This window comes from Microcebus murinus, chromosome 4 (assembly GCF_040939455.1).
Source record: "Microcebus murinus isolate Inina chromosome 4, M.murinus_Inina_mat1.0, whole genome shotgun sequence".
Lineage (NCBI taxonomy): Eukaryota > Metazoa > Chordata > Mammalia > Primates > Cheirogaleidae > Microcebus > Microcebus murinus.
This window is the reverse complement of record NC_134107.1, coordinates 40,561,395-40,577,075: the sequence shown is the minus strand read 5'-3', so window position 1 is coordinate 40,577,075 and position 15,681 is coordinate 40,561,395. Positions and strand designations below refer to the sequence as shown.

The 15,681-nt window shown below is 32.0% G+C and overlaps 1 protein-coding gene across 6 annotated transcripts in view; it reads left to right on the top strand.

The window, feature by feature from the left end:
* GAS2 (growth arrest specific 2) overlaps positions 1-15,681 on the top strand; it is a 121,881-nt gene that overhangs the window by 11,739 nt on the left and 94,461 nt on the right. For all 6 annotated transcript variants that reach the window (XM_012735531.2, XM_076002088.1, XM_012735532.2 and 3 more), the window contains one exon: positions 6,802-6,923. In XM_012735531.2, the coding sequence (XP_012590985.1) occupies positions 6,802-6,923 (122 nt within the window). The remainder of the gene's footprint in view (positions 1-6,801; positions 6,924-15,681) is intronic.

The following is a 15,681-nucleotide window of genomic DNA, read 5'->3' as shown; positions in this document are numbered from 1 at the left end:
TTTCCTGTTTACTTATCTAAAATGTAACTTTTTTCCTATTATGTTTTTCAAAAGGAGTATTAATAGTTCATATATTTCTGATCCTACATATAAAATGTGAATTGAAAAATGTTTCTTAAAGAACACTCAATTCATATCCAAATTTTTGTTGAATAAAAATGATTTGATGAAAATTATTTTATTGACTCTTAAACCAATATTTACATTTATGCCATGTATGTAGGTATGATAGTGTAGTTTACAAGTAATATACATTTAATTGGTAACAACAATAAATGCCACTTTAAATTCCTAGGCATAGAATTAAAGCAGTAATAACAAACTTTTAGGCTAGCTACAATTTATATATTAGAATATAAAATGCCAGTTACTTTGAGATAAATTAACTATTTAAGGTGAATAAATGTTTATGGTAGCTGGGTTTTGTTTAGATGGTAGCAGACTGATGTGATTCATAAGAAAATTATCATATGATATTTGTTGACTACTTACATATCCTGGAGTGTATCTACCGACCTTACAGAAAATACTTTGTAGTCCTAGTATGTTTTTGAATAATAGCTAGTACCATGGAACAGTTTTATGATAAACATTCAAAAAAGGATAGTGCAAAAGTCAAGAAGAACCTATCATTCTTCATTATAAAAACTTTATTTGGCCATTGTCATTTGTTAGGCATGAACACATCAACTGCCATGTGAGTTGTATTTAACTCATGCTAGTTTTCAGCCCAGGGCCTCGTGAAGCAAAACCTGGGCAAAATCCTGCAGCTGGTTTGTGAAAATCTTACTTGTTGTTGTTCTTATTGTTACAATTAATATTGACAAATTAATTCTAAAGATGTGGATTAAATGAATAGAAGTCAATAAATTTTGTTTTTCATTAATGTTTTATTTGTTTTCAAAGTTTTTATTCTATTTTTATATAAAACACTGTGGCCACAAGGAAAAATTTTTTTCTAGTGTAGCAGTCAATGTGTTAAATATACACATTTTATCTTTGTTTTAGGTCATCTGTTTTGTTGCCTTTGTTCATGAAGCAACTGTTGCTCATTTGTTGGTTAACTGTGCCTTTAGGGCATATTGGAACATAAAATGCTTATAATAAGTAAATATTGAGTAAAATTTTAATTTTCATCATGAGTTAGCTGAATGTTGTTAACAAACCCAGATTGCAGAAACCACTCATCATTCAAATAGATTAGGAACATTCTACTAATTTTATGATTGTTAATGGACTTTTGAAGATTGTTGTTGGCTCAGCTTTGAAATGAGCATACTGCCATAAATATTTTCACATCGTTTATTTCACTTATATTTTTTAATAATTTGAGAATGAAGGTTTACCTTTATTTTGAATTAGTATTTGTCTAATAACACCATGTATCATGGGAGTATAATTTTTGAGAAAGGATTATAGCTATTAAGCATCAAAGAAATTGACATTATTTTTAAAGACTGTAGATCTTTAGGAGGTAGGCACATGTGTTCGGATAATGTTGGAATTCTGAGTAAATCATAAGATATATTAGAAATTAAGTTGTGCTGAGTTGATTTTACTTATATTTAGAAAATGCATTATGACAGTTGATGTCATGGTGACTTTCCCTTTCTATGATATTTCTCCATGCATAAAAAGTTCAGTTGTGTTCTGCTTAATGCAACTAAGATATAATGTTTCCATTGTTTTCATTTATTTCTGAAATATGACATATTTTCACCATTAAAATGTTAAGCACATATTAGGGTTATTGCTGTCAAGTATAACTGCAGTCTAATGAGTTTGGAACAGCTAGCTTTTCTTTTTTCTTAAAAATCTTTCACCAGATACTTATCCTGCAAGGTTCTTATATTCTTGGTATGGTCAATAAAAATTCCTTAGGAAAAGTGGTATCTTGTGCTAGTTCAGATTTTAAAGAATCAAGTTCATGTTCACAAGTTGACACCTTTCAGAGCAATTAGTGCCTAATTTTTTACCTGACTTTACCAATGGAACCAGCCTTGTCTTTTTTTGACATAAATGCAGGGTAAACACTGGTTTCTGCATACAGTAAATCATTTTCTATTTCACAAGCTTCACATTTTAGTCTCAAATCTGAATAATTTGGGTTAAGATAGCAAATAAGTTACTTTGAGTTCTCCAGTTAGAGAAATCTATTGAGATTGAGAGGTGCAGTGAAGATGGAAGTCGAGTTTAGTAGTATCTGGATCTTATTTACAGATTAAAAATATATCAGCTTTCTTCAGTAAGTCAAGACAAATTTCATAACATGCCTGAATTATATTGTCAGCCATTGTCCAATCTACAAGGTGGACTGATACTCATTTTCCAATATCACTGTCTTCAACTAATCTTTTCTTTTCCTGAAAAGCTTTCTGTGTTTTTTTCTACAGAGAAAAATACAACTGAAATTCTTAGGGAAACTACTATTGCTATAGAAAATAATCATTTGTGAATTCAGCAAATATTTAAGTAGTCAATCATAGTGGCTAAGAGCGTACACTCTGAACCTAGACTGCCAGGGTTAGAGAGCCAGATTCCTCTATGTGCTAACTGTGTGACCTTGGGAAAATTATTTAATCTACACATCTCAGTTTCATTATCTGTAAAATGGATATAATAGTAACACCCCTTTCACAGTCTTATGAGAAGATTAAATATATGAATACATATAAAGTGCTTAGAATTATGCCTGGCATATAATAAGAACTCAAATATTAAATATGATTATTAGGAATCTTTGGGAATTCAGTTCTGTTCATTTATTGAAAGGAAAACATTCTTTTTAAGCAACATAGAAGATAAAAAGGATCATTTTTCTAGGTGGCTCTAGTGTAAAACACTTTATAGATTGATACTTAAATCTTTATAAAAATTATGGCAAATATATTTCTGGGGGAAATACACTTATATGTATAAGCATGTGTGTTGATTTTAGTTGCCTGATAAAAGATTTCAGGCAGATGTTTTTTTCCAATCATTGAACCCTAATATTTTAAGGGGAAGTGACTAACCACAATATTTAATCAAACTCCTTGATCTTTCTCTACTGGCAAATTGTCAATCATGACTGATTTGGTGGTGTGAAGATCAAAGCTCACAATTATGAGCTGAGGAAGTAAAAATATTATTTCTAGACTAGGATAATCTAGGTTAATCGTCAATCCAATCATCTTTACAATCTCCAAGATGATTTAATTATAACCATTCATTGTTCTTTCTTTCCTAAACACAACAGTAACACTGAAAGGATGGGATTGGGGAAGAAATAACTCTCTGATGAGAAAATCCCACTGCCTCTGGTTTGTATAATCTGACATGTCAAACCAGCTATACCATTTGTATTAAAAAGATGCAATTCTGTTAACAAATATTTAACTTTGTATGAATTTTACTTGAGAAATTATAATTAGTTCTTTGTGGCCTATTCTTATGGATTTGTCATGGTTAAATTCAACTAGTTTCATACGGTATTTTATATATATAAGTGTATATATATATAAAATTTTAAATACTGTTGGTAATATTAATGCAATAAGGAGTGAGATAATATATCAGCCCATATGAAGATTATAATGGATTTTTTATAAACATACAGTATATTTAAAATGTATATTTGATAATTCTTAATTGTTGGATGGAAAATACATTACATATGAAGAGTTTTTTTTAAAACTTCTCAGTCTTGCGTTTTTTTTCTTCATTTGAGGCAGTACATTTCAACTATAAACTATGTAACAGTCTGTCTTAGCCAAAAAAAAAAAAATCTCACCTTTCTGAGCTATAAAATATACAGAATTGAAAGCTGACACCTAATATATTTTTCATTAGATACAGATGTTCAATGTAAAACTCTTTCTTTAAGTATTCATGAAAAAGCGGTATAACTAAAAATCTTCAAATACAATGCATAAAAAGTGAAAATAATAGTAATTTTGGTAAATTTCTAATGGCTTTTTAATGAAAGCCATTTTTCTTTTTATGATTTACAAGTTCTTCTAAGTTTACTGCAATCATCTTGTCACTTAAATTTATGAATGGAAGCTTCAATGGAACTCAATGAAATAAAACACCTAAAGATCGCTTACAAATGTAGAAAATTGTATAAGTAATTTCTAAAGGAATCATTCAACAACTTAAAGTGTATTTTCTTTATCTTGAAATTTAAACACATTTCAATAACGTTATAATTTTAAAAACCCTTTTCAAATATTTATTTTTCATACCTGTTTGCAAAATAACTTTCTTATTATTGATAAAGAATACAGGACCATATGGTGATTACACAATGCAAATTCTGTTATCTGGCTTTTTGTATCTTGAGACTGCTACTTTCATTTCCGAATTGAGCAAAACTGCATACAATTTTGAAATAAAAGTAGTTCTGCATAGGCTACCTGGTGGGGTGGATACTTAGAGCTACTGATGTTTTTCTACCTGCAGAAGTCATCATACTAACTAGGGCTAAAATGTGAACTATCCAGTAGGGAAAAAAGAACATTAAAAAAAGTAATTGTTTTTCCTCTTTGTCGACCGTTTCCCCACAAAATAGGAAAAAAATCATTTTAAACAGATGTTTCTTGAAATCCAAATATATTAGATATTGTAAGTTTAACAAGAAGCAAATAGTTTATATGTTGTTCCAGTTGGATTATATTTAAGGTGTTCATTGAATTGAGCTACATGCATGTTTCTTAAGATAACAGATAAGCCTTTGAGAGTCTCAGTATAAAACTTTTAAATGCTTACTCAATTATTTCCCTTTTAACTTAAGTCCATTTTATAAAAATAATACCCAACGTTTTCTAAGTTTTCCAGTAGTTTATTTCTTCATTTCAATTTCTCATGCTCACCGAACACATGTACTAGATGCCTACTATATGAATAACATTATGCTTACCTCTATGCATAAGCATAACATTATGCTTTCTCTGTAGGAGAAACAATATATATATATATATATATATATATATATATATATATATCAAGAGTTTTATAGCATTTTGAAGAAGACAACTCTATATAACACCTTTTATCAGCAATAGAAGAAAATGTTTGATAAATGCCAAAGTAAATGATATTATGAGTGTGACCATAGAGAAAAGAGATCAAGGTGCACTGGGAGAATCTCTTTCTGGAACTATGATTAAAGGAAAGGTAGAACTTGGCCAAGCAGAAAGAAGGTAGGACACTGAAGGCAGGGACCATGCCAGGAATAGAAGCATAGCAGTAGAAACAGGAAGGTCTGTGAGGGTACTTGTGAAGGCAGCCTAGAGACCACAGTGCAGGGTATAAGGATGTTAGATTAGAAAGGTGGGTTGGAGGCATATGGGGAAGAAAGGCTTTGAATATTTAGTTATAGGACATAGATTCCATAGTCTAGATAGAGGAAAATATTAGGGACTGTGCAAATAAAGGTATCTGAAGAATGCTCAGTGAAGATAGTGTTAAGCAACATTAATTTTTGCAGTGATTGTGGTATGTATTGGAGAAAGAAATCGAGGACACAAAGAATAGTCGTTGCTCTTGTTGCTAGAGGTTTGGACATTAGATAATGAAAATTTTTGTTAAGGTTATGGAATGTAAAATAGAAGGACACTTGAATCTACAGGACTTGTGACTAATAGGTCATAGAAACTTAAGGCAGGAAAATGAGACATTCTAAAACTTATCGAAATAGGAACATGGAAAAGGAGAGAGCATTGGGAAAGATAAGTTGTGAATGAGCATATAAGAAAGCAGTTAGTGGTTATATTTATAGGGCTAGAGGATAGATGAGTCAGGTATAACAGCTAAAAGGTACAGGGTTTCTTTTGAAGATGATTTAAAAAGTGGTAAAATTATGGTGGCGATTGCACAACTCTGAATATACTAGAAGTTATTGAATTACATACTTTAAATGGGTGAATTATAATGTATATAAATTATGTTTCAATAAAGCCATTACAAAATAAAAGAATATGTTTTAGGGGCCACATAAGAAGAAGTAAATAACATCAAACTGGGATCCGGTTAAACGTCAGGGATGAGTAATTGTGGATCATGTTTATAAGAGCAGTAGTTGAAATTGTGAGGATAGAGAAAAAAAGCAGAGATCTCAACCTAATAATTCCATAGTTCAAGGGAAAGGGAGAGGTAAAAAAGGGAACTTTTTTTTTTACAGAGAGTTTATCATCTGCATTACTTTTTCCTGTATTATTTTAATCAGGAAAACCAGTTCAATAGAATTTAGAGATGTGGTTTTATCAATTGGGTATGGTATTAAAGTTGCCAATGGTGGTTGATTATTTTATGCATATATACATGGCTCTATTTTAAATTAATGAAAAAAGATATAGTGTTCTTGAAATCAGACATATACCAGAGTCAAAATACTTGTCCTGCTTTATGTCCTGCCTTCTGGGTCAAAGTTTGAATGGGCCACTGAGGATGAGAATTGGATCATGACTGGTAAAGCTGGTTCTTTGAGTTCCGTGAACTGGTTGGTTTTCATTTCTCTTGATTACTAGATGATGAAATCTTTCACCTAGGATATCATTTTGCCATCTTGTATATGAAATAAAACTTTATGCAGTCAGAACTATATTATGAAAATGTAAAATGTTGAGATTCATGTAACCAAAGGAACACATAATTCCAGATAAACAATTCTTCTTGGTAAGTTCCTATTCCAGATATGTAACTATGCTGGAATAGAAATTTGAGTGATAAAAATTATGTCAAATATATTATTTAGTGTGAATCTGATATTTGTGTTAAGAAATGATTATGCTTTTAAAGTGCTTCATTTTGTTGTTTCAGGGAAGGAGATAACAGCAGAAACTTTTATGGAGAAGTTGGATAATGGTGCTTTGCTCTGTCAACTTGCAGAAACTGTGCAGGAGAAATTTAAAGAGAGCATGGATGCTAACAAGCCTGCAAAGGTAAAAAAGATCCCAGGGCACAAATCACTGTTAGGTAGTAGGTTACATTTGTATAACTAGTTACTTAAGAATTTAGTGTAATTTGAGAACTTATTGTTAATGGATGTATCAAGGTCTATACCAACAACAAAGTGCAGAAGATGCTTTTTAATTACGTAACATACTATTTGCACTCTAATTTCATAATTTACACAATCCTTTGTTAAGTCTAATTAAATAATATGATTTATGGAAAATGATGGTGTTAAAAGAGTACCATGTATAAACTGGCTCAATCTGAAGTATTAATTAAAACTTAACAGACAAATAATTGTGTCATCAGGCAATGAAAAAAATCTAGCCAAGAAGGATTTACTGAATAGGTCTTTGTTTTCAAAAATATTATGGCAGAATATTAGAACAATATATCTGGAGTGTAATATTTTTGTTTGTTTTAAATAAGTAGTAGCATTGAATTAATTAACGTTGGACAAATTATTTTATTGCTGACTCCTCAGATTTCTTTTCTGTTCATTAGTTCTAATATGCTTTCTAGTTATTATAAACATCTGATAGAAGTATGATGTTTGGTATTTTTAGAAGAAAACAAAATAGATGATACTTTAAAAATATTATTTTAATGTAATTTTAACTCCTATTTTCAACATTTCTGAAGTTCCAGATAATATGTAATTGGGCAGAAAAACTCTTTTATTACATCTTTACCCACCATAATTTGACAATCAATCATGACTATTAACACCCTTAAAAAACCACTTACAAGAAGCAATTATTTTGGGAAAACATTTGGAAAATTTGTTACTAGTTGTCAACATTTTCAAGACTTAAGTATGTATACGAAGTATTTATAATGTAATGGTTGGGGATATTTTCAGTTAAATTCATATATTAAAATATATATTTCTACCTTCTAAAAAAAGAAAATGAAAAGAAGTAAAAAATATGGTTAAAATGATTTTGAAGACAGCTTAAAGTAAAAAGCAACTGTTAAACTATTTCTGTAACTCTGACACAAAAGACTAAAAGTGACAAGTTTGTGTGTATCAGCACTGTACTTAGTTTTGGGATACTTTATATCATTCTGTAAAGTATTGGTCATGCTGGAAACTCAGACTTGTGGGGGGAGGGGAGGAAAGGGCATTTATTGAAACCTTAAAATTTGTACCCCCATAATATGCTGAAACAAAAAAATATACAAATCCTCACCCATACTTTTTTAATCTTAAAAGCAATTCTGTGAAGGTATTAATTCAGTGTCTCTGAAACTTTGCTGCACATCAGAATTAACTTGAGCATCATTAAAAAGAAAATAGTAAGACCTAGATCCTATACCTGAACATTCTGGTTTAATCCACATTGGATGAAACCTAGTCAATGGAATTTTTAAAAAGCTCTCCAGGTGATTTTAATGTGCGACAAACTTTGGTAACTACTAGGTTCTTTTTTGTTTCTCTGTTGGTGGATGAAGACTCTTAAGTAATTTGTGCAAGATTGCCTGGATATTAAAGGACCAAGCAAGAATGTGACAGATACTGTCTTTCAAAGTCTAGTGCTCTCTCATTTTGGTTCACTATGGGTAGCACAGACATGAAGAGACTGATTATGAAAATGTTCCATGTCAAGCTTAAAGTTAGGATGCCAATTATTCTTCTGTGGTTTTCATTGTAATGTAACTGACCACCTCTTCAGCTTCCTGGTGAGAAAACTTAATGCCTAATAGGAGGATAATTTGTATAGACAGTTTACTGTAAAGCAATTAACAGAAGGAAAAAAAGTGTTGTGCCCATATTCTGTTGAGAGAGCATTTCCTTCACATTGCATCGGTCCTGAATGCCTCAATTAAGATCAGTTGAATCCTTCATAGTAACAAAGACTAAACTCTATTAAAGCTATTGTACAATTTTCTGGTTTTGCTTTGTTATGTAAGCCTTTGCTTTTTTTTTTTTTTTTTTTTTTTTAGAGAAGGTCTTGCTCTATTGCCCAGGCTAGACTACAGTGGCATCATCATGGCTCACTGCAACCTCAAATTCCTGGGCTCAAGTGATCCTCCTGCCTCAGCCTCCCAAAGTACTAGGATTACAGGTGTGAGCCAGCATGCCTGGCCAAGACTTTCCTTTTTAAAACAGAAGCAAAAATTCCCAAATATAATTGTCATTATAAGGCTATCAAGTAAGTGTCAGACAGCCCCAAAGTGTTAGTTCATAATTCAAAGACTTTGACATTGCACACATTTTGCTTAGGTTCTAGTTTTGTTATTTATTTATTTATTTATTTATTTATTTATTTATTTATTTATGAATGAATGAATGAATAGATGAGACAGAGTCTTGCTCTGTCACCCTGGCTAGAGTGCACTGGCATCATCATAGCTCACTGTAACCTCAAACTCCTGGGCTCAAACGATCTTCCTGCCTCCCTAGTAGCTGGGACTATTAGGCACACACCACCACTTCCAATTAATTTGTTTCTATTTTTTGTTATTTATTAAGTGGACATGTCTGAGCATTAGTTTTTTTATCTGTAAAATAGGATTAGTAATCATGTATATATACTTTCCATAGATCGTTGCACAAAAAGCTCTTGATAAACATTCTCTTTTGCCTATGTGACAATTAAGAGACCCTGATGAGAATTTTTATTAACTAGAAGAAAATACTTTGCAAATGCTTGTATTTAGCATGATAGCTGCTATTTGCAAATATGTATAAATTTACTCCAAATCTCTATGAAAATATATAATATAGAGAACATTTATGAGTCAGGATTTTTACAGCTATTTACCTTTTATACATTTATTTTAATATTATATAATTTTTATAATAAAAATATAAAACATAAAAGAAACGAAGAGAGTTTTCCCTTCAAAGTTAGTAGAACTGCAGCAAGATTTTATTAAACTCAAAATACTTCCTTGACCCTGAGCAATTTTGTTTAATTGAATATAAAGCTAAAACTTATTCTGATTATGATAAATATATTTTAATGTGAAAACTTAACTTTGTTAAAAAACAACTATAAGTTTAAAAATATCCACTATGACTTCACTTTCCATGCTCAAAAAATCAAATTTGATCTGAGTTAGAAGCTGACACGATTGCTCTTGACTGAATTGCCTTCTGGGTCCTTGGCAGCATTTATATTTTCACAACTAATTGCCAACAATATGCAACTTAAATTAATAATAGCATATGCCTTACTATATAAAAAATGTAAAGATGGCTAGCATTTTTACTTTTTATGAGAACTTCTTTAAATAAAAATCCAAATGATCAGTGTCTTCCTAGGTATTATTATTCATCAATATACTTTTGCCAAACTAATAGTTTTAAATCCATTTTTTTGTGTCTAAACAAAGATGATATAGAAGATTGTATAATATTCTGTTATTGTTAAATGTAAACTTAAACATTAATGGATTCACTAAAACCCAGGTATTTAGGATTATGGTGAATATTTCACATAGGGAAAAAAAAGGAGGTTTTTAAATTGGGTATAAATAACCTGAATAACCTGGAGGTTACAATATTATCTGCTTTTGTAGGTGTGTATGTGTGTGCATGCCAGGGTGTATGTGTACAGAACTATTTTCCGCATTGGCAAAGTTTAGGGCAATGGTAGTGAAGAAAGATGAGTTCATGAATACCCTCTATGAATTAGTGAAACTTTTATGGATAGGGAGATGTTGAAGCAGAATTACTTTTAAAATGTCAACAACAAAACTTGATCCCAACCAAAGCTGTCACAGGAAGCCCTTTGTAATTATTTTTTTACCAGCTTAAATCTCATATCTTCATTTTTATAGAAATATTTTTATTTTTCCTGATGGATAGTTAATTTGGGGGATTTTACAGCTGTGTAAACATATTTGAGTGTATAAGTTATGCCTGGTATGTGTGAAGTATGTCTGTATTAAGAATGACTTAAGTACTCTTACTATTTGAAAGTAAATTTTAATAAATGTTAGACAGTTTACATATTTGATATTTTATGTATAAATCCATGACTCTTTTATATCCTGCTCTAGTTTGATAAAGCACTCTGAATAGAAATAAATTCTGTCCTATGATTCTTTCCAGGCTTCAATAGATCAATGTAAAAATAGCCTCTCTATGTATGTGAGCTCTAAGCAGTTAATCTTAGTCTTTGCATGGTGAGACATTTTCTCACTTAGCATGGGAACAATGCAGAGACTTCACAGAGTTAGGCAGTAGTTGGATAGAAGCATTTGAGACCAGTATGCATAAGTTTAATGTATAATTTGATTTAATTAGTTTGTATATATTAATATCATAATATGATAAATTTACCATAGCTATAAATCTTAATATTCTTGGAACCGAGGACCTTTAAAGGCAAAATTCTAAATGAAACTAATCTTTCCGATACTCTATTAGGATGAGGAAGCCGAAACAAATGACAAGTCTATGGTTAGATTTTATGCCTATTAGTTTCCTGACTCAAAGTTGGCATCTCTAATCAATATAGGATAATTGTTAGGTTTATGCATGAACTTTCACCTCCTGGTCCAAACAGTGTGCCACTGTACAAACTCCTTATTGTATATTTACTCTGTTTTTATTTTCAACCAATCACAACTTTTCTATTTATGTACAAGACTGTCTCAACCACAGGGCATCAACATGGGCATGATATTCAAAGAGTTTAACCTCTTTCTCTGCTAACATTCCTTTTCATTTGTCTCATTTATTTTGAGAGTCTCTGCCTCAGACATCAGAGTTCCTCTGGGTTCAGAGCTTCCTTTGACTTCAAAGAGCCCTGGGTGGTTAGATCAAGTTTGAAGCAGATGAAGCAAAAAGACAGAGAGAGGGAAAAAAAAGTAGTTCTGTCTCCCAGTAGAATGCTACATTATGCTCCAAGGAAGGAACTGAACATTAACCATCTAGATGTAGAATCCGGTGCTTGTTCAGGGGAAAGAACATCCTACTCAGATAGAATGCCTACAATACATTTGCCCATCAAGAATACCTAGTTCCCTGAGCTGCAAGATAATAATACTGCAGGAAGTTATTGTGTACCATCCAGAAATAAGACGTAAAGATTAAAGCTTTTCCCCTCAAAAAAATCAACAGCACTTTTTGTTTAGAGAAAATCTTATCAAGATTGAATTCAGAGAAATCCAGAGATTTGTATTTACTGGTGATATCTCTGACAGAACAAGAAAGTATGGTAGAAGTAATAAAAGTCTTTTTATGAGAAGAAAAGAAATCTCAGTTGTAATTAATCTGGAGTCATTCATTTCTGACTCTACAACTAAAGTTATTTTATATTCCTTAATAATTAATTATTCTAAAATGCAATTAAAACAACAGAGATATTGTTTTAAATAAGATGGGGAAAATAATGATGTGGGAAAAATGATTTTTTGATGGGTGTTTTGTTGCCTGGGACTAAGGGATAAAGAGAAAAGTAGAAAAGTTAGTGGTGCAAGTCTAATCACTCAGAATTTGTAAAAAAACGAATGTTAATATCTTCAAGCTTCAAATATACTAAATTACTTCACAGTATGAAGTTAAATTTCATTGTCACTATTTTTCTGAGGTCCTGACCACCTACCTGGCCAAATCTTTCACCACTAGATCAGAGATAATAAAATGTCTTGCTTAGTGGTTTTCTCACTGGGAGGAGTTATGTTCCATACCATCTTACAGAGATATATCTAAATGGGGCTTCCATGCCTTAGCAATACGTGTTGGTGTATCCAATGGAATAATAAGAATAATATGTAAGGCGGCTTGACTTTGTTTTTACTCATAGTCAGCTGGTCACAGAAGACTCAGTAATGGGCTCTATATGCAGACTGTGGGGAAAAAACCCCCAGCAGTGTGAAAAAGTGGGCATGATAGAGAGTGAATGATGTACTCATGGCATGTGTCTGGATCTTCAAGCCTAACTGAGCTAATCCCATATATGGCGCTTCTACTAAATGATAAAGTAGCTATAGGCACAATAAAAAATATGGCTGAGTAGATCTTATGGAACTAAATCCTTGACAAACAGTTCAAGTTTCATGGTCATTGGTATCCCATGATAGAGATTCAGTCTCCATCAGACAACAATAGCAAGCTAGGAACATTTGCATGGTGTCCTTTCCTAAAAAGGTAATGTTCCTACTACTAGACCCAGAATCTCCATGCCAGAGCCCCCTTCCTGCATTTTCATGGGAAATGCAGATTTTTTTTGAAACCATGCAGCTTTCCTAATATTCCTTCTCTTCAATATCAAGTCAGCAAAGTATCATATGATAGGAGAGGAGTTTGATGCCTTGTGAGATGCTGAAATGTCCATGGTGCCTGTAGGTTATGTCAAAGAGCTAGAGTTGGTGTGAAGAACAGGAAGATTTCTGTTGTTTCTGTCAAATGTATGCAAACTGATTCTGGAGTTTTCTATTTATCAGAATTAAGAAAATTGCATTTTTCAGACCAATGGATGAATGTCAAGTACCAGGATATTGACTAATACACTTCAGTGAAATGACCACATCTGTAACAGCAATTCTGATTAAAAGTGTTACTTCATTACAGCTTTATTGCTGTTTTCCAAGTCCCATTGATCTTTTATATTGGCTCTGATTGAAACGAGATGTGATAGAAATCACTTTCCTTGCAATATTCAGCTCATTGATAATAGTGTGAATCTGTGTTTTTTATAGTTCTTTTTATATAGGTAACTTTTTTTTTGGTCCTTTTACCACATAAGAACTTATTCCATGTGTCAGGGAATAAAGATTTTGATAGTTGCTGAGAATATCCATGCAAATTATGCATTTAAAAATATAAAAATAACCTATGTTGTATTCAAAGGCATACTAGTGATAGTGTAAAGTGGACATAGGTCAAAAATCTGTCTCCCTATCTCCACAAGGTATTTCCCTTTACTGAATGCATAGTAAACAGTTCGGGTCCCTTTGATGAATATTACAAGAAAGCTTTACAGTAAAGACTTGAGGCCATTATTCCCTTCATTTAATGGGCCCTGTATCTATAAATTGTCTCTAGTCTGCAAATTGGGTGATCAGAATATTCTCACGTTTTGTTGGTTTTTTTTTTTTTGTTGTTGTTATTCAAAATAAGAATTTAAGGAGTTGACTTTTCAACTTACATCTGAAGGTCCCATGATTAATAAACCATAGTAAGATTTCTTATGGTTCAGTTCATGCTAAGAGAGATGGTTGGCCTGTTGTGGATTCTGGCCACCATATCTACTCTGCCTCTGCAAATTAAGTGCCGCCATGTGTCCCTGCCACTCTGAGAATTTCCTTTACATAAAAATGAGGATTATTATTTCAATAAGCCCCTGTCCTTTACTGGAAGAAAATGTCATATTAAATTTAGGACCTTTCTTCATTAACTTACTCTTCATTTCTTACTTAAAAAGAGATCCTCTTGGGCTCCACTGAGTAATACAGTCAAAGGTATGCTTATGTAAGGTGTACATTGTAAATTAGATGTGGCATTTCTTCAAGTTTTTATCCTTTGTCTATATTATAGCAAGAGATTTTGGGCCCTTTAGTGTCATTTAGTGTGGGCAAATGTCATATCTAGCATTAGCAAATCTGGCAAACTTTTATAGGATAGTCCTTGGCTCCCATGCTAGCATAGTGAATTCAGGACACCTTGTTAGGATAGTCAGAGCAAATTAATTCTACCAAACCTAAAATTACATCCTGATTTCCTCAGAGTAACACTCTCAAAATCTATCACATAGATAGAGAAAAACCCTGCCATAATACACTTAGTGGCGCTCAATATTTTAAATGTATGTTGAGGCTATGTAACTAGTTGGCCAGAAATTCCTGAGTCTTGCTGTGAGATGAATCTAAATCCATCCTGAGCCAAGCTGTGATATTTTGACACCTGGTAGAGGTTGTAAGCTCTCGCTTAGAATATGGATTCTTTATTCTGTAGCTAGCTGAGATATTAAGAACAGAGCCGTTGTTCCAGGAATGTCCAGGTTCATTAGTATACTTTTTTTTTAGCCTGGTCCAGGAAAATACCAGGAATAGGGGAATCCACTGTGTACCCTCTCTGATTCCCAATAGGGAGGAGTGCTTGCTTTATATCCCAGGCTGCTCTTCCTCTTTTTGTCTCTTTCCCCCCACCAAGATAAGAATTTTAGATCTTTCTCATTTGAAAACAAGACATGGCAAAGGGACAGGATATAAGCAAAAGACAGGAACCAATACCAAATGCAAATCATATTATTATCTAAATTCCTTATATCACAGCTATTCTGTAGAAAATTTTTCCATATCCAACTCGCAAATGAAAGAATCTTGATAGATTTCTCCAAATTTGACAATAGAATTTTTGTAAATTTCAGAATTTATGATATTCACCATTAATTAGTTGTGAGGTGAGGCTGAAAGAGATTTTTTAAAAAAATTATTTAAAAATTTGTTCCAGTTAATCATGCTAGAGGAAAGATTCCATTGTATTTCTATGCTTCCTATGCAAATATTTCTAAACCGTTGTTTATGAAGAGGTGATCAAAATTCATAAAACTAAAATATTTAGGGAAAATCAGGGTGCCATCAGACAGTTAATTAATAAAACTATTATGTTATTTTTCTGTCTTTTGCGATGGTTCTAGTGTTTATCATTTTTAAGTTATTAATTGCTTATGCTTTGCTATAGTAAATAACTTCATATCTAATTTTGTATTCATATTTCTATATTATTTTTCATAAATAGAGCCCCCAAATAACATAAACTTAAGACCCCACAAAAAACAATTTCTT